At 35.0% G+C, this 18893-nt stretch overlaps 1 protein-coding gene across 1 annotated transcript in view; it reads left to right on the forward strand.

The window, feature by feature from the left end:
• LOC116862911 (S1 RNA-binding domain-containing protein 1) overlaps window positions 1–18893 on the forward strand; it is a gene marked incomplete at its 5' end in the record, with an annotated part of 105980 nt that overhangs the window by 22273 nt on the left and 64814 nt on the right. The window contains 4 exons of the mRNA XM_032850365.1: window positions 4263–4359; window positions 5669–5804; window positions 12601–12704; window positions 17431–17538. Of these exons, the coding sequence (XP_032706256.1) occupies window positions 4263–4359; window positions 5669–5804; window positions 12601–12704; window positions 17431–17538 (445 nt within the window). The remainder of the gene's footprint in view (window positions 1–4262; window positions 4360–5668; window positions 5805–12600; window positions 12705–17430; window positions 17539–18893) is intronic.

Raw genomic sequence — 18893 nt, forward strand, 5'->3', positions numbered from 1 at the left:
TCTTTTGATGAAGTGCCTGTTCTAGTCTTTTGCCCATTTTTATCGTGTTGTTTCTCTTTTTTTTAATTAATTTATAAGTACTTTTTAAGATAGTCTTTGTGTTATATGTATTACAGATCTTTTCTCCCAGTATGTAACTTCTTTTCACTTTCTTTATGCTGCCTATTAAATAAATAGAAAATAGAAGGTCTTAATTTTACTAGTTAGTTTATTAACCTTTTCAATTTTGCTAATTGTTTCTCTAAGATACTTGCTTTTTTTTTTTCCTTTTTAGAGAAATTGCTTCATTTCCCAAGGTTTTAAAGAATGTCCTATATTGTCTTGTAAAACTTTGACTCTTTCTAAACATTTATTTCATTATAAAAGTCATCTGCTTTTTAAAAAGAATTTCAACAATTCTGACATAATTAGTTATAAAGTGAAGTTCTATTTCCACACTTCTACTCTCCAGGAGTAAAGGGTCCTTTTTCTGAAATGTATCTTCCTAACCTTTTATGTATGTATGCACAAGAATAAAAGAGATGGAAAGAGAGAAGGGGAGAGAGAATTTCTAAGAGAAACCCATGGAAAGTGACTACTGATACATGTCAAAATACATTGGTTTTATTGACAAAATAAGCCCTAGAGTGAGAGCTCTTTGAGGAAGAGTGGCTTTTTATAGGAGTGCTCTGACAGGATAGGATGGATGGGAAGATTGGTGCTCTCCTAAGTACTATGCTCATTCTAGTTTCTTTAGCCTTCTGTTTATTCTTTTGGCTAGGAGAACTAAGTGTCTATAGGGGGCAGTCTCTGATAAGAACATCCACATTCTGTACTACACTATAGAGAATGCTAGCATATTATAACCTGCTTTCATTTTAAACTATTCAGCAGTGTGAGTTTGCAATTAAAAGATTAAGGATGAGTGTCTAAAAATACAAATGTCTGTTCATATACAAATATACTCATCTTAATATTTGTTTTGAAAATGGCATTAGTTGAAAGAAAAAGCACAGAAGTATTGAATTTAAAGATGGATTGAAATGAGTAAAACTCAAGTTTGTTTAATTTTTTAATGTCTATTTTTAATTGGATTTTCCAATGATGCAATTTTAATGTTTTACTAGTGGCTGAGACTGTAAAGCCAAGCATTAAGGTCAGCCACAGTGGGGACTTTCTTGCCCAGTGATAGTATGGTTTCTTAGAATCAAATACTGGAGTTTTCAGAATATCAGATACACAAAAGTGTATTGTCTGTTTTTACTCTTTTATGATTGATTTCCTTTCCTTTCACCTCCTTTGGTACAAAGTTTTCCTTAGTTTGCACACATACTGAGTTCCTACTGGGTAGGTTTGATAACTCTGCCTCTTTAAGGCATGGCTCTGTATGGTGATGCTCATGAACTACATGGCGATGGACACTTGGTGATACTTCTGATAATGGGGCTCCATCAGTGCTCAGTGCAGTTACGGAAGTACTAGCGCATATATTGAACTTCCTGTTTACTTTATTCCCTCCTCCTTTTACTCTGATCATAAATGTCGAAGAATTACAATTAATTCCAAACAAGTTAGATACTGGTTTTTAAGTTTGTTTGGATTGTTTTTTCTTTTCTCTGTCCCTTCATTGCTTGGGCTATACACATACTCATGATCATCCTCAATTCTCTTAGTTTTCTAAAGAAATATTTTTTATCATTCCTGTCATGTCTCAAAGAAATGTTTAAGAAACCAGCTATTTCACCGTGAAGTGGAGGACACCTCTTACTTGCCACAGACCAATAAGAACTTGGTCTGAATCAAAGAGATACACGTGCCACAAATGGACTATATCCTAGAATTTTCAGAATATCTCCATGTTGTTTAGAAGGAGGAGTAGCTGATTGCTCTGTTGTGTGGAATAAGAGGTATCCTTATTGCAGTTAAAGTGAAAAGAAGTGTTTGCCCTTCAATTTTCATTACAGTTGTGGAGCTTTGAAGAAACTGGCTGGGAAGTTTTTACTACAACAAAGGAGATACGATTTTCTGCTTCTCTGATCCTTATTTTCTCCTGATTTCATTGAGGTTCTAAACTTTTTGAACTCTTATTATTTTTGGCTGTCTTAAGCCCCAATGATCAATTCTGTGTGATGGAAAAAGATGCTTATTCAAACATACAAGATTCTTCCCAGTCCTTTCTCTTCCAAGTTGGGACTGAGAGGGAGGTAATATAATTTGGATGAGCTACCCAAGTGACTCTGATCATTTCTACCTCCCATTAGGAACCTCTGCTCTAGAGGTAGCTCAAGGTACCTCCCCAGCAGTGTTTTTTTGTTTTGTTTTGAACTTTAGTGGGTATCAAAATGATCTGGAATGCTCTGCAAGACAAAAATCCCCAAACTATACAAAATGTTGCTCTAGAGCTCTAGTGTAATTTTAATTATATAAGGTTTATTAATTATAAAAAATTTTCAAGTTGTATTTGCCAAAAATGATGGGGGCTTTTTAAAGGTCTCTTACTGTCATAATAAAATATGTAACTTCTTTTTTCTGTTCTCTCTCATTGATAATTCTCATTGGAGATACATTCCATCTTTACTTCTGACTTATTTCCTGGTATTTTTATTAAATTTTGTGTAATGATGCTGTAAGGTGCTTTGGAACTCCAGGAATTAGTGCATAGTGACTGGTTTTCTGAGATGAAGCCTGATAATAGGGAGAACCTCACCTGAATAGACATTTATTTACTGCTTACTATATGTCACAGCTGTTCTAGGTCCTTTACATATACAACCTTCTATCTCTCAAAAGTAATTCACTCCTGAAAATCCCCCTATAGGGAAACTCTCTTAAAATGTAAACAGAATTTGGGATGCCTGGGTGGCTCAGTTGGTTAAGCAGCTGCCTTCGGCTCAGGTCATGATCCCAGCGTTCTGGGATCGAGTCCCACATCGGGCTCCTTGCTCGGCAGGGAGCCTGCTTCTCCCTCTGCCTCTGCCTGCCATTCTGTCTGCCTGTGCTCTCTCGCTCTCCCTCTCTCTCTGACAAATAAATGAATAAAATCTAAAAAAAAAAAGGTAAACAATTTGTAGTAATTTTAATGGTTAAATTTCTTTAAAATAATTGTAGTTATTTTAATAGTTAGGATTAGTTATAACAAAATCCAACAAGGCATATCTCTTTTTTTTTTTTTTTTAAAGATTTTATTTATTTATTTGTCAGAGACAGAGGGAGAGAGAGTGAGCGAGCACAGGCAGACAGAGAGGCAGGCAGAGGCAGAGGGAGAAGCAGGCTCCCTGCCGAGCAAGGAGCCCGATGTGGGACTCGATCCCAGGACGCCGGGATCATGACCTGAGCCGAAGGCAGCCGCTTAACCAACTGAGCCACCCAGGCGTCCCGGCATATCTCTTTATTAATGACTCCATAAGTCTGTCTTCTTACTCCCTTTGTCTTTTATATCTATTACTCATTAAAACTATGCTCTCAGAAAAACATTGTGATAGTTAGTGCTTGTGTATTTCAAACTTTAATACGAAAAGAAAAGCTTTAACGGATATAGAACTAAGACGAAATGGAAAAAAAGCAATGCAAATGATCTCTCTCAGTGTATATAGAAGTTGATATCACAGGGGCCATAATGTTCAAGAGTCACTGCTATAAATTAGCAAACCAGAAGCACTTGGAAAGAACTTAATGCACCATTGGTAGACAATTCAACTATGAAGATGAATGACATAATGGCTCTTGTTTGGTGCTCATGAGATTTGAGAAATTCAAATGGGTCATTAAAAATGTGAATAAATGCCTCATAAGTCAAAATAAGAATATCAACAAAATTACTTGTAAAGAGTAGTTTTTGTAACTGGTATGAAATAGTATACCTTAGGTTATAATTCTGCTAATACATATTTCCCATAGCACATTTATTCTTCATAAACACTTCATGAAGCAGGTGCTGTTATTCCATTTTTATAGGAAACTGAGGCACAGAGAGGTCAAGTAATTTTGTCCAAAGTTACACATTTGGTAACTGATGAAACTAGGATTTGACCAGGTGGCTGGCTCCAGAGCTGCATTTTTTTGCCACTAGGTTATATGGTATGTAAAGGTCTTGTGTTACTGCTTTAGAGACTTGTTATGTTTTTGCAGAGGTAAGCTAGTCACTGCTATGATACTTCTCTGTCTTAAGGTTTTCAATTTAAGGGTTTATTTCCACTGAAATAAATTTATTATGATTTAATTATCGACTTAAAAAACCAATCTGTAGTTCTTTCTTTGTTTTCCTCCTTACCCTTCTCCTAAAGGACTTTCAGCACTCCAGGATATTGAAACAGGAGTGCAGCATATTTTAGCAGACATGATTGCTAAAGACAAAGACACGCTTGACTTCATTCGGAAATTGTGAGTAACTCTTTTAGAGACTTTTCTGCTTTGTGGACTCATGCTGTTAAGGGTCATATGGTTAGTGCTAACACTAGTGTTCATTAAAATCTTTATTTTTAGACTCCTTTTTTGGTAGCAGAACTCTTTGTTCAAGCAACAGAACCCTAATATGTAAAACAGATAAAAGTAAAGTTGCTTTAATTGAATTCTAGGCAGGGAGCCTGGAACTCTGCCTGCTCATCCTCCTTATGCTGACACACCTCAGTGGAGGGCTCTGAGGAACAGTTGAAAAACCATTGCACTATACGATGTATGCTAGAGAGAGAGTCATATCCATTTAGACTGAGTGACATGCTTCTTAGACATACTGTGATGTATGTACTTTACATGTATTATAATATCTCATTTCTGGTATTAATAAGTGATTGAGTTAACTTGAGAATGTTTAATATCAGGTATAGATAAAAGTGCTGACCTCAAAATGAATTTCAGCTGATGGAGAGAGCTGCTTATCCATGGTATCATGGTCCATTTATAAGAGATTAAAACCTCATGACCTAGGCCCTACTTGGGCTTTTGGATTTTATGCCTCATTAAAAAAAGATATTATCTTAAAACCCTATTTTAATATGTTTTTTAGCTGTGTATCAGCAGAGAAGACAGGGTCTTGCCAGCAGTTTGCTCTTATTTCTCCATATCTCTGAGGTGTGCAGAGAGGAAAGTTAGAGATGAATCAGTTGACTGCAGTGACTTTTCAGGGTTTTTGTTAATACAGGGAGAGAAGTTTCCTATTTCCTCAGTAATAGTAATTCTTAGTAGGAATGAGTTAAAGGAAGAGAATCGCCTAGGTTTAAATGTGTTTATAAGTAATTATCCTCCCAAAATTTGTTTCAGTTTTATACAGCCTCCCTGGAAGCTGTCCTGCCATATCCTCGTTTCCCTTCTTTTTAGCTTTTACATGGCTCTGACTGCCTAACTCAGTGGTTAGAAAAGGTTGATCTCTAGAACAGAATTATTGATCTGGTATTTGTAGTTTTGGTCTCTTACATGACTGCAGATGAACTGATTTAGGCCTTGCATAGGAGGATTGGGTTGAGATATATAGATAGATAGATAGATAGATAGATAGATAGATATGGAGGACCTGTGCTAGCAGAGTCCTCTTTTCATGGGTCAATACGTTTTTATACTTGGGCATCATTAAAAAAAAAATCTCATTTGGTAATAGCAGAAATTTTTTGCTAACATTATTTCCATATAATGTGTTTCTTTACTAACGCACATATTAATAACTGCTTGCTTTTTGAATATTTGTTTATCTGGACAGGTGCCAAAATAGGTATATTTGTATCCAATCATCTCTGGCAAAGGTGTCCTCAAAAAAAGTAAATGAGAAGGATGTTGATAAGTTTCTGCTGTACCAGAATTTTTCATGCAACATAAGAAACATCCAGCATCATCAGGTAAATAAAGAAACTGCTTATCAATGCTGATAGTAATAATAATGATGATACTTTGGATTTGCCTATTACTTTACTTATTAAGGAATTGAAGAATTTTAAGGCAACCATTTTCTTCTTTTTTTTTTCATATAAATTCTTATAATGTCCCATTTTTCCCATTTCACAATTGCGGAACTTAAGACCCAGAAAAGTTAATAAAACTGAGTATTATTAGCAGAGTTGACAATATACCACTTCAGATATCTTGACATTTTGGCTGGTGATCTTTCATAGTAGACTTTGCTTCTCACTGTGCTTGGCTTTGAGCTCAATACTGGATCTTTTCCTTATGACATACAAATTAGAGATAATCTGATTTAGAATAAAGTGTGAGATCTCACTTAGTTGTGTAAATTATAGTTATATATTTCTGTCCCTTAATATCATTTTTCAGTTTACTAATTTTTTCCTAATTGCTATATCTACAATGTGGAAAGTGGCTTTTATGTCATATAGGGGGGAAAAGATGATTTACAAACTGAAAATAAAATAATACTGGCTTTACATTTACTTAATTTTACCAGTGTTCTTTATTTCTTTGTATGCTTTTGAGTTACTGTCTACTGTCCTTTCATTTCTACCTGAAGGACTTCCTGTAACATTTCATGTAGGGCTGGTCTACTAGTGACAGACTCCCTCAGTGTTTATTTCTAAGGTCTTAAAATTTGTTTTTTTGAATTTATTTTTAATTGTGGTAAAATGCTAATGTATTTAACTTATAACTTTACCATCCTAACCATTTTTAAGTACATAGTTCAGTAATGTTAAGTATATTTACATTGTTGTGCAACCAATCCCCAGAACTTTTTCTAGGTGTAGAATTCTAGGTTGACAGTTTTTTCTTTCAGCTCTTTGATTTTATCATCCCACTGTCTTCTGGCCTCCATGGTTTTGATGAAGTATCAGCTATTAAACTTACCAAGTTCCTAACACATGATGAATTACTTCTCTTACTTCTTTCAGGATTCTCTGGCTTTAGGTTTTGACAGTTTGATTATAACGTGTCTCACTGTAGATCTCTTTGAATTTAATCCTTCTTAGGGTTCATTCTGATTCTTGGATGTGTTGGTTGTTTTTTATCAAAACTGAGAAATTTGGGTCATTATTTTTTCAAATATTCCTTCTGCCTCTTTCTTCTGTCCTGGGTCTCCTGTTATACATACGTTGGTATACTTGATAATGTCCCACAGGTTTCTTGAGCTGTTTCTTTCTTTCTTTTTTTCTTTCTTTTTTTTTTTTCTTTTTCTTCTCAGACTGAATAATCGCAATTGACCTATCTTCAGGTTTGCTGATTCTTTCTTCTCCTTGCTCAAATGAACTATTGAACCTTTCAGTAAATTTTTCATTTTAGTCATTGTAGTTCTCAGCTCAGAATTTCTATTTGGTTTCTTTTTGTAATTCTCAGCTCTTTATTGATATTCTGTTTGTTGAGACCACAGTCTCCTGATTTTTTTTAAGTCTCTGTCTGTGATTTCCTTGAACTCTGAGCATATATAAGATAGTTGATTTAAAGTGGTCTGGTCGGGGCGCCTGGATGACTCAGTGGGTTAATCCTCTGCCTTCAGCTCAGATCATGATCTCAGGGTCCTGGGATCGAGCCCCACATTGGGCTCTCTGCTCAGCAGCAAGCCTGCTTCCCCCACTCTCTCTGCCTGCCACTCTGCCTACTTGTGATCTCTCTCTCTGTGTCAAATAAATGAAATCTTTAAAAATAAAATAAAATAAAATAAAGTGGTCTGGTAAGACCAATGACTGAGTTTCTTCAGGGATAGTTTCTGTTAGTTTCTTTTTTCCTGTAAATGCGTCATACTTTCTTGTTTCTTTGCATGTCTTATAATTTTATATTAAAAACTTGACATTTTGAATATTATAAGTTGGCAATACTGAAATCAGATCCTCCCCCTCCCTCAGTATTTGTTGTTGCTGCTGTTGGGGATTTTGTTGTTTGTTTAGTGCCTTGTAAACTATTTTTGAAATATGTTTATTCTTTGTTGTGTGATCACTGAAATCTCTTCCATTAGCTTAGTGGACCGCTAGTTATTTGATAGAGATTTTCATAATGCCTACATAGGCAAAACAAAAAAATACATTCTCCTAGTTCTTGCGGATTGACTCTTGGGGGGTAATCCTTCCACATTAGTATAGCAAGGCTGTTTACAGCTTTGCCCTTAACCTTCACCCTGTTTGCATGGTGCCCAAAGGTTAGTCAAAGGTGAAAGCTTAAGGTCTTTTCAGAACATGTGTCTAGACCCAAGCATGCATACAGACTCCTAAGATTCTCTGATTTGTGGAGGAACTTTAAAAAGCCCCTTTCCCCTCAAGTATCTAATATTTAAGCTTCTCTATCATCCAGGTTTTTTGGTCTGTTTGACTATAATCCCTGTAACAACCTGCTGTTGTTCCTTACCCCTCAACACTGTGACTAATTTATTTGCCTTTAAAAACTTTTGACAAATGCCACTGAAAGAAATGGCTTCTGTCCTGGGGAAACTCTGAGACAGGCAAAACAAAGGCAAGCCCTTGAGTCCATCCTTCAGGGAACCATGAGATGATCAGAACACACAATCACAAATTTTTGAGAATAAAGTCCATGTTGCTCCCTTTGGCACTAGCAACCTGTGCTAGGGATGTATGAGCCACTGCTCATCTGCAGAGTAGAGGATGGCAAATGGGTAAATTAATTTTCTTTAAAAGTTCCTCTGATGGTTGTAAGCTTTTTATTAGGTCCCAAAGTTCTGAAAAGGTTGATTTTGACAGTTTTGGTCAGTTTGTTACTGTTGTAGAGGGATAGACTTTTGGAGTTCCCTTCTTTATCGTGTTGGTGATGTCACACCTAACAGCATCTTTAAAGTGTGCTAACAGTCCTTGCTCTATTCCAAGACCAGAATGTGGCTTTACCATAAACTGTCTTTCTTTATCTTGTTTAATGGTTTTTAGGTTTAAGTTTACTGTGGTATCAGCATTGCAACCTGTATTTTCTTAATGGAAATCGCTTCCTCCCTTGTTTTAATCTTAGCCCTACAGTTACATGAAATGCTTGCCTTTAATCCTTTTGCCAGAACTTTCCAGTCTTTTGCTGTGATGAAGCTTATTCTTTAGTCCAGTAGCGAGTTGGCCAAGCTTTGCTGTAGAGGACCAGAGAATAAATTCTAAATTTTCTGAGCCAGCTAGCTTTTGCTGCAGTTACACAACTGCCATTGCAGCTGACAGTAGTCATAGATAATACAGAAACAAGGGCGCATAGATTTTAATTGAATTATATTTATGCAAGCAGAGGTTTGACTGGATTTGGCCCATGGACCATAGTTTACTGACTTCTGTATTTCTCAAGGAGGATGTATGTGTACAGTATTCTCTGAGTTTTAACACATTCACAGTTGTTTCCAATGGGTTTGATACATGAACCCCTTAGATCAGTATAATATGTTTTGTTTTTACTTTCTTTCTTTAACTTTCTTAAATATGTTGGTCTGTTGTTGCCTTGCTTTATATGTTGCTTGAGAGAAATCAGATGGCAATCTAGTTCTTTTCTCTAGAAATGCCAAAGATGTAGGTCCATGTTGTTTTATTTTCTTTATTAAGGTTTCATAGGAAGATGAGGGGGAGATTTGGGATCAAGAGATTGCCAGTGTTCTCCAAGCCTGGACGTCCTCAGTATGGCATTTTTAAAATTAATTTTTCCTTCCATCTGCATTTTACTGTTTAAAGAAAAGATAATGAAAAAAATTAGAGTGCATTACCTTTCATGTGATATTTTCCATCATTACAACTATTAATTTTTTAACTTAAACAGTGATATACAGACGTGAAAAGGTTTTTGTTTGTTTGGTTTAAGGTAACATGAAGAGTCATCAATTATCCCAAAATTTTTCTTGGACACTTACTATATATTGGTTCCTACTTGTATGGAGGTGACATGGCCTTTGCTCTTATTAGTTTTAAGAGTTACCTATCTGTTCTAGATCTAATTCTTTTATGTGATAAATGATTTGCAAAGCTTTTCTCCCATGCTGTGTATTCTTTTTTTACTTTCTGAATGGTGTCCTTTGATGTGTAATTTTATTGAAGTCTAGTCTATTTATTTTTTCTTTTGTTGATCATGCATGTAGTGTTACATGTAAGGTGTTACCTAACTCATAGTCATGAAGAATTTCTCTTACATTTTTTCCTAAGAGTTTAATAGCTTTATGTCTTATGTTAAGGTCTATGACCAGTTTTGAGTAATTTTTGTGTATGAGGATGTAAAGGAGTCCAGCTTCATTCTTTTGAACATAGCTATCCAGTCATCCCAGCATCACTTACTGAAAAGACTGTTTTTCCCAATGAATTGTCTTGGCATCCTTGTTGAAAATCAATTGATTGTAGGTGTATGGATTTATTTCTGAACTCTTAGTTTTATTCTGCTGATCTATGTGGCTGTCCTTATGCTAGTAGTACACACTTGTGATTACTATAGCTTTGTAATAAGTTTTGAAATCAGAAGGTAGGAGTACAACTTTTTTCTTCTTTTTCAAGATTGAATCTGGGTCCCTTGAATTTCTATATGACTCTTAGAATTTGTCAATTTCTGCAAAGAAACTAGGTGAGATTTGGTAGAAGTGCTTTGAATCTGTAAATTATTTGGGGTAGTATTTCTATTTTAGCAATAATTAAGATATTGCTAAACATGGGATATTTTTCCATTCTTTCAATTTCTTTTAGCAGTGTTTTGTAGTTTTCAGAGTGTGTGTTTTCCACTTCCTTTGTTATATTTATTCCTGAGTATGTTACTCCTTTTGGTGTTATGGTAAATGAGGGTTTTTTTTTTTGTTTTTTGTTTTTTTAGAATGCTTATTGCTAGTGTATAGAAATTGATTATCCTGCAATCCTGCCAAATTCTTTATTAGTTCTAATAGTTCTATAGTGAATTCCTTAGGGTTCTCCATATATAAGTTCATATTATATGCAAATTGGGATAGTTTTCTTTCTTTTCAATCTAGATGTCTTCTATTTCTTCTTCTTGTCTAATTGCCCTGGCTATAACCTCCAGTATGATGTTGAATAGAAGTGGCAAGAGGAGACCCTTGTTATTTTAGAGGGAAAGTATTCAGTCTTTCACCATTAAATATGATACTATCTGTGGGGTTTTTATATGTGATCTTTATCACATTGAAGAAGTTGTTTTCTTTTTCTAGTTTGTTGAGTGTTTTTGTTGTGAACAAACCTGGAATTTTGTCAAATATTCTTTCCGCATCTATTGTGTAAGAAGATTGTATGACTTTTCTTTTTTATATTATTGGTATGATATATCATGTTAATTGATATTTGGTTGTTAAACCAACCTTTTATTCCTGGAATAAGTCCCTCTTAGTCCTAGTGTGTAATCCCTTTTATATATTATGGATTTATATATTTATGGATATATATACATATATATATATATAAAATGTATTATATATAAAATATATTTTATATATTTTATATATTTTTTAATTGAGGATTTTTATATTTGTATTCGTAAGAGAGAATGGTTTTCATTTTTGCAATGTTCTTGTCCGGTTTGGGTATCAGGGTAAATGGAGTTGAGAACCTTTTTCTTCTATGGTATATTTTAGAAGAGTTTGGAAGAGTTGGTATATTTTAGAATAATTGATGTTAATTTTTTAAATGGTTGCTAGAATTCTGTGGTGAAGCCATCTGGGCTTGGACATTTTCTTGTGGGAAAATTTTAAATTACTAATTTAGTCTTCTTTACTTATTGTAGATCTTTTCAGATTTTCTGTTTCTGTTTTATTCTGTTTTGGCAGACTGTCTTTTTAAGAATTTTTCCATTTTATTTAAGTGATATAATTTGACATATGTTATTCATAGTATTCTTATGATCCTTTTTATTTCTATAACTTCCATAGTAATGGCCCCTCGTATTTTTGATTTTGGTAATTGGAAAGCTCCCCCCTTTTTTCTTGGTTTAGTGAAAGGCTTTTCAATTTTGTGATGTTTTCAAAAAAAAATTTTTGGTTTTGCTAGCATTATTTTGTTGTTTTTCTATTCTTAATTTTTCCCATGTTCTTTATTATTTCCTTTATCCTACTTGCTTTGGGTTTGTGTACACTTCTTTAAAGGAATGTTTTTAGTGTATCTTAAGACATTTGCTTTAAAGGAATGTTTTTAATGTATCTTAAGACATTTGCTTAAGAGACAGACAACCTGATCTGATTTTAAATTTTTATTTCACCTGTTATCTTTGTTATTTGGGATAAATTAGTTTAAAAAATTAATATGTAAAGTGAAGATAATATATATCCCCCTGTTAGCTTTGAAAGTTAAATGAGATAAATATTTAAAGGGCTGAGATAGTCCTCACAATTAGTAAATGCTTAATAAATGACAACAGTTAGTAGTTACTATTCCACTTGGGAATTTGCATGCATCCTTATCTTAGCAATATATTCTCACAAATATAGAAAGAAAATTTTGTAACTCCGGGTGATCAAAAATTTTTGATTAATCAAATCTGAAAAGATTTTTAGATCACCAAAGTCTCTTCCTGTGAATGTCATAGGCTTTGTACCTGTATTTTATTTAAAAAAAGACTTTTTGAAAAAAGTTTAAAGAAATGATTATTTTTAAATACATGTTTGGTAAATAAATTAATAAAAAATTGATACAGCTGTAGGCTGGATAACCACTCTGTTTATTTCACCAGTGTTGACTGGTTAAATTGACCATTTACCTATTTAGTAGATCATCAGTCTTTGCTATATATGTGTGCATTCAGATTCTGGCAATTAACCGTGGAGAAAATTTGAAGATACTGACTGTCAAAGTCAACATTTCTGATGGAATAAAGAATGAATTCTGCAGGTGGTGCATCCAAAACAGGTCTGTTTATAGAGGTTTACAGAATTTTCTGTCTTCCATTTCTAACATAGCATACTGAGATCTATATGTACTGATACGGGAAATTGTCCATTCTGTTAAACAAATAGATACTGACAGACAATGGATATGTGTCCTTTTTACATTAAAAAAGTAGAAATGTTGTGTATGTTTAAATAGGAAACAGGATATATTAAATATTAAAATAAATTATTAATAGTGGTTATCTCTCAGGAAAGGGACTTTTACATTAATACTTTTTTGTACCATTCGAACCATATACAGAGTGTTTTCTCTTATGAAAAGCTAAATTAACAAAAACATAGTGCATATGGCATATCTATAATCTTTTGATCATTAAGGATAATTGAAACAATTTATTAGATATGACAATATAAGTCTCTAAACATAGATGCAATTTACTTAAAAGTTTTGTACATTAAGGATGATTGAAACAACCATTAAGTTTATTGGATATTTCAGAGAATTGTCCAAACATATAACTCTTTATTATTTTCATTTGCTAAGGGAACATTTTAAAATAGCACTACAGATTTGTATAGAACTCCTAACTTTTAGTTTTGACTTTTCAGAGTGTATTTGATCCTTACAATAATCTGTTCAGTGAGTAGAGCAGATTTGTAGCTGCCATTTGACCAATGAGAAAATTGGTGCAAAGGTAAAAAAGCTTGCCTAGAAGTTACGACGTGTAGATTTGGGGTATGCCCCTCAAAAGCTAGTTCTGTGTAACCTTAATTTAGGGAGATTGCTGGGAAAGCTCTCTGAAGAGGTGGATGAATTTTTCTTTGGGAGGAACAAGTGCTATATTTTTCGGAAGTTAGCTCTCTTGTCCAATATCGTTCTTTCATCAATTGATTGGAAACCAGTTTGCCAAAATCCAATTCCATGAAGGATCAGCTTGTTTAATGACCAAATAATGCTAACCAAGGACCCATCAAGTGAAACAACTATGTCAATATTAGTCAGTACATAAATTGTAAAAGCCATATAAACCAATTATGTTATATCCATTCAGTGGAATTCTATGCAGCCATCTTAAGAAAGTTGAGATAGAGCTAAAATTGAGATATAAATATGTCTTATTAAGTTAAAAGACGGTTTATAATTAGTATTTATAGAATGGTCTCATTAATGGCAAAAAATAGGTCTCTCTGTATGTGTAAGAAGATTTTTGAAAAAATAGAGATGATCTATTTCATAGCTCTTGTGTGAGATTTTAATTTTCTGTTGTATAGTCCCCTGTAGAGTTTTCTTTAAATGAATGCTTATTTCTTGTGTAAACAAACAAATTTTGTTAAAAATAAAAGGAAATAAATACCTAAAAGATATTATAGATTTAAACAATTGTATAAAGAAATTAGATAATTTTAATTTAAAATATGATGAAGTTCCAAGAGAGTTTCATAAAAAGAACAAAATCCTAGAAATGGATATATCTAAGTTTGAATTCCAGTTATATGACTTCTTATTCTTGTGACTATGAGCACATTACTTAATTTCTTTCAGTTTCCTTATTGTCAAAGTGATGAGTAATACCTTTTCACAGATTTAAGAGAATTAAATGCTATTCCATGTAATTGTGTAGCCTTCGGTGGTATCTTGCTACTATAAGTGGGATTGCTGTATGAAACTCCTTTTTAGAAATGGCCTTTGTAAATAGATCACAGTAAATTGGAGACAACTTCTAATTTTCCTATGAATGTTCATAATACACAGTATCAGAGTCTGTAGTTAAGGCACTTATTATTTAGGCTTTAAACTGTTACCTTCACACTAAATAAATGTTAAGGAATGATTTCCTTGGAGAGATATAAATGGTTTTTCTTGGCTCATCTATATTTTATTTCATTCAGTTCTCCTCCAGTTGAATCATTAATATTATGTGACTTAAGCTATACATTACTATGGTATAGTGATACAAGTTTCAGTTACATTCTAGAAGTTTCTCTTCATATAGATAATTGAAGAAACTCTTCTATGGGAACTAAAGAACTACAACAAGAGCCAGCTAAAATACTTCTGGGAACCAAAGAACCATTCTCAAGGCATTGTTTTCATTTTTTAAACACATTTGAATGACTGGAGATACTCAAATCTTTTCTTCTTCCTCCTCCTCTTTTTTGTTTTACTCTCTTTGTCCCTACTTCTTCCACCTTTCTCATGTATTCATTTATTCAGGTTTATGCTAGATGCTGGAGATTCACCTATAAATCAGACAGATATGTTGCTTGTCCTTGGTGACAATGTAGTTTAATGGAGAAGAGCCTGAGCAAATAGTTAAAGAGTATTATAAAGGGCAAGTGCCGTGTTTCATGAGTTTGTAACAGGGAGCCCTAATGTAGTCTGGATTTTGTGCATGTGTAGGTCAGAGACAGAAGGAGACGAACAGGAAGCAATAAGAAATGAGGATTGACTTGTAGGCATTGATCAGATCATACTTAATTTTCTAGACAGGGCAAGGATTTTATTCTTAAGAGTAATGAAAAGCCAGTAAAGGGTTTAAACAGAGGATTGTCATGATCACTTTGTATTTTAAGATCACTCTGGCTGCAGTATAGGGAATTATTTGGAAGGAACCCAGAGTAGATGTGGGGGCAGGAGCTAGATTTGTGAAAAACTATTGAAGCTTCCAGAGGGATTGGGCAAACAATATTAAGGATTTCTGTGTTTCTCCTACTAGCAATGGGGGAACCTAAGTTTGGTCTTCAAGGGCATGACCCCCAGCAGATATCCAACACATACATTTAAAAAATCACTCCAGGGGCGCCTGGGTGGCTCATTGGGTTAAGCCTCTGCCTTTGGCTCAGGTCCTGGGATCGAACTCTACATCAGGCTCTCTACTCAGCAGAGAGCCTGCCCCCCCCACCCCCTCCACCCTCGCCGGCTGCCTCTCTGCCTACTTGTGATCTCTGTCAAATAAATAAATAAAATCTTAAAAAAAAAGGGTCTTCTGGCCTCTAAGGATTATCTTCCAGGCATATTGTCCCATGACCCAGGACTGTGTTCTCTCCTAACTTGCCAAGCTCCATACCATGCTGTATAAGACCTTTAATGATCTGGCCACTTCCATATTTTCTAGCCCCATCTTCCTCCCACCTGATCCTGACAGTTATACTCTAGCAGTACTAGTCTTCTTGAAAGGACTCATTATGTTCTTTCATGCCTGTATGCTTTTCCATGTGCTATGGTTTCTTACGGTACGCTTTTTTTTCTGGGTCTTGTTTGGTAAAGCACAATTCATTTTTTAAAACCCATCTCACATATTTCTTCTGGGACGTCTTTCATGACATTGGGTTCTCCAAATTAATAATAATAACAACAGCAATAACAGTAACAACAGTAGTATTAATTGTAATGTTAATAATGGATGTCTGAATCATCTACTCCTTCCTAACCATCATGCTTTCGGGAGAAGGTGACAGTAGTGAGTAACAGGGATTTGAGTGGAAGGATGTATGTCTTGAAAGCACTTTCATTCAAATTTAAAAAACTGTTCTACTCAGATAATAACCTTCTGTGGCAAGGATTCAATTAGGTGTTACTATGAAACGTTGCTTAAATGTTTGTCCACTGAAATTTAGTTTATTTCCTACCCAGAATAAGTAAGAGAGATGAGAGTGTTCCAAGGGTATATTAATGGTTTATTTTATTGTGATTTATAAAATAGATATTTTATTAATGGTTTCTCAAGGGTCGTTGAAGGGCAAGGGCAGAGATGCTATAGATGGATGGAAACATGGAAGGGCTTGAGCAAATTTGTCCTTTTTAGCTTGTGTTTTTCTTACTGTTCTTTATCCAGTGCCCACTGCCATTCAGTTCTCTGACATTTATATCCATCGGCATGCATTCAGATACACTGCGTTATAGAGCACTGTAGCCTGAGCAGTAGAATGAGTTCTGCTAAGGAATGGCAAGAGGCAAAGGTTAAAATAGAGTTCCTCCTTTGCTCAGTTTGCTTTAATTCAGGAAGAGATCAAGGAATAGGCAAAGAAGGTTACATGTTGTCTTAGCTTTGCTGCCATAACAAAATACCATAGACTGAGCAGCTTAAACAACAGAAATTTATTAACTCCTAGTTCTGGAGGTCATAAAGTCCAAGGTCAAGATACATGCTGATTTGGTTCCTGGTGAGAACCCTTTTCTTGGTGTGTGGACTGCTGCCTTCTCACTGTGTCCTCACCCTGCTGGCAGAGAGGGGGATAGAGAGAGGGTAGGGTCTCTGATTTTTTCTTCTAAGGGCACTAATCCCATCATGATGGCCCTGTCAGGATACCTCTAATCCTAATTATCTCCCAAAGGCCCCATCTCCAAATATAATGTCATTGGGGGTTGGGGCTTCAACATACTAATTTTAGGGGATATAATTTAGTTAATAGCAGTGCGTTTGTTGTTTTCTGGTGACTTTCTTATGTCTTAAGATTTTCACCATTAATAATAATGGTCTGGAGACTTTTCCCAGAAGAAGAAAGGTTTTTCCTCCCTTACGTTTTCTATGTGACTGTGGTTACCAGGTTTTTAAAAATAAGAACTCCAGATGTCATAATAATAATTTCCAGACATTACAGTCTTTCCTCACAGATTATGTTACTTTGGCTTCAATAAAGTTTTTCCCCCTTTTCTGTTCCACTTCCTCTCCCCTCTTCTAGGAGTCCTTTCATGCTCTTATTATTACTACATGGGTTTTAGTGTAGGCTTTTCTTTTTTGCAGGTGGAGACCACGTGGCTTTGCAAGGCCAGAGTTAATGAAGATCTTACACAATTCACTCGATGATTCTTTCAAACGCCTTATTTATCCTCTCCTCTGTAGAGAGTTCAGGTACGTATCTTGTCGTAGTTAATTTTATGCACTGTTTATTATTATTTATGGTAATAGGCCCATTAAAGCCTGATGTAAATATTCATTGACCCATTAACCCATCCGAAGAACTGAGTCAGGATCACAAAGCAATTATATAGTTAAGCCTAGAGTTCAGTCTGTAGAGGCATTCACATGTATAAACCACAAAACAGAGGTCTTAATTTTTTCAAATCTTGACCAGTTAATGTGTATCCCTTCCAGTCCTATAGTACCAGTTTTGCAGATTGACAGCCAGGACAAATGAATGGTTTTATTGATGAGAGGTTTAGCTTGGGGTAATAAACTAAGAAGTTAATGGAGAATTTAGTTGGAAGCAGTTTTTGGAGGTAAGAGAACCAAAACAGCATGAGAAATTCATCATGTGCTCAGTGGGTCACATGATAAATTTATTACTATGAATTTATTCCTAGGAAGAGAGAAAGCCAATATATGTTTCTAATTCTAAGTGGGAGTTGTGTAAGTGAATAATTATCAGCAGCGATGAGCACATATTAGAGGAGATGATTAAAACGACCATCTAGGGGCGCCTGGGTGGCTAAGTGGGTTAAAGCCTCTGCCTTCGGCTCAGGTCATGATCCCAGGGTCCTAGGATCGAGCCCCGCATCAGGCTCTCTGCTCCGCAGGGAGCCTGCTTCCTCCTCTCTCTCTGCCTGCCTCTCTGCCTACTTATGATCTCTGTCAAATAAATAAATGAAATCTAAAAAAAAAAAGTGACCATCTAAATGGACTATTGGAAGGATTAAGTTACAAAGAAGAACTGCAAAAGAGCTGAGGGGCAGATTGTGGGTTTTTATAGGGTAAGAGATGGAACGAAGTTTGAGGAGGCAAAAACCCTCTTTTCTGCTTATCTCTAGCCTGTCTTTGTAGTCAGTCTTCAAACTAGCCATTCCCTGATATATTCCTTTCTATGTGTTGCAGACTTTCTTCATTTTCTCTTATACGGATTTTAGCAAGGGTTACTTGAAAACTCTAGATTTCTAGCCATCTCTTCAAGCCTATGAGAATAGATAGCAGCTTTTAGAATGTTTGCCTATTTTTCTTTTACTGGACTTGGCCATTGACTTTGGAGGTGTTGACAACAGGGACTGAGGAGGTAGTATAAAAAAAACACAAAGCTTCTTTGACAGGCTTCTTTTTATCAAAGTCATTCATTCTCTTGATTCATCCTTCATAGCTCAGTTGTCCCTTAACAATATTGTTTCTCTTCAAATCCTATTTCGTTTCAAGTCTGCGTGAGGTAACATCTCTTGCTTTTGAGTGCTGGGGCATAAAATTTAAAAATAAGGGGTTTTGTTCACAAGGAAAAAGAGAAG

Source organism: Lontra canadensis, unplaced genomic scaffold, assembly GCF_010015895.1.
Source record: "Lontra canadensis isolate GAN:19392208 unplaced genomic scaffold, GSC_riverotter_1.0 scaffold376, whole genome shotgun sequence".
In the NCBI taxonomy this organism is placed as follows: Eukaryota; Metazoa; Chordata; class Mammalia; order Carnivora; family Mustelidae; genus Lontra; species Lontra canadensis.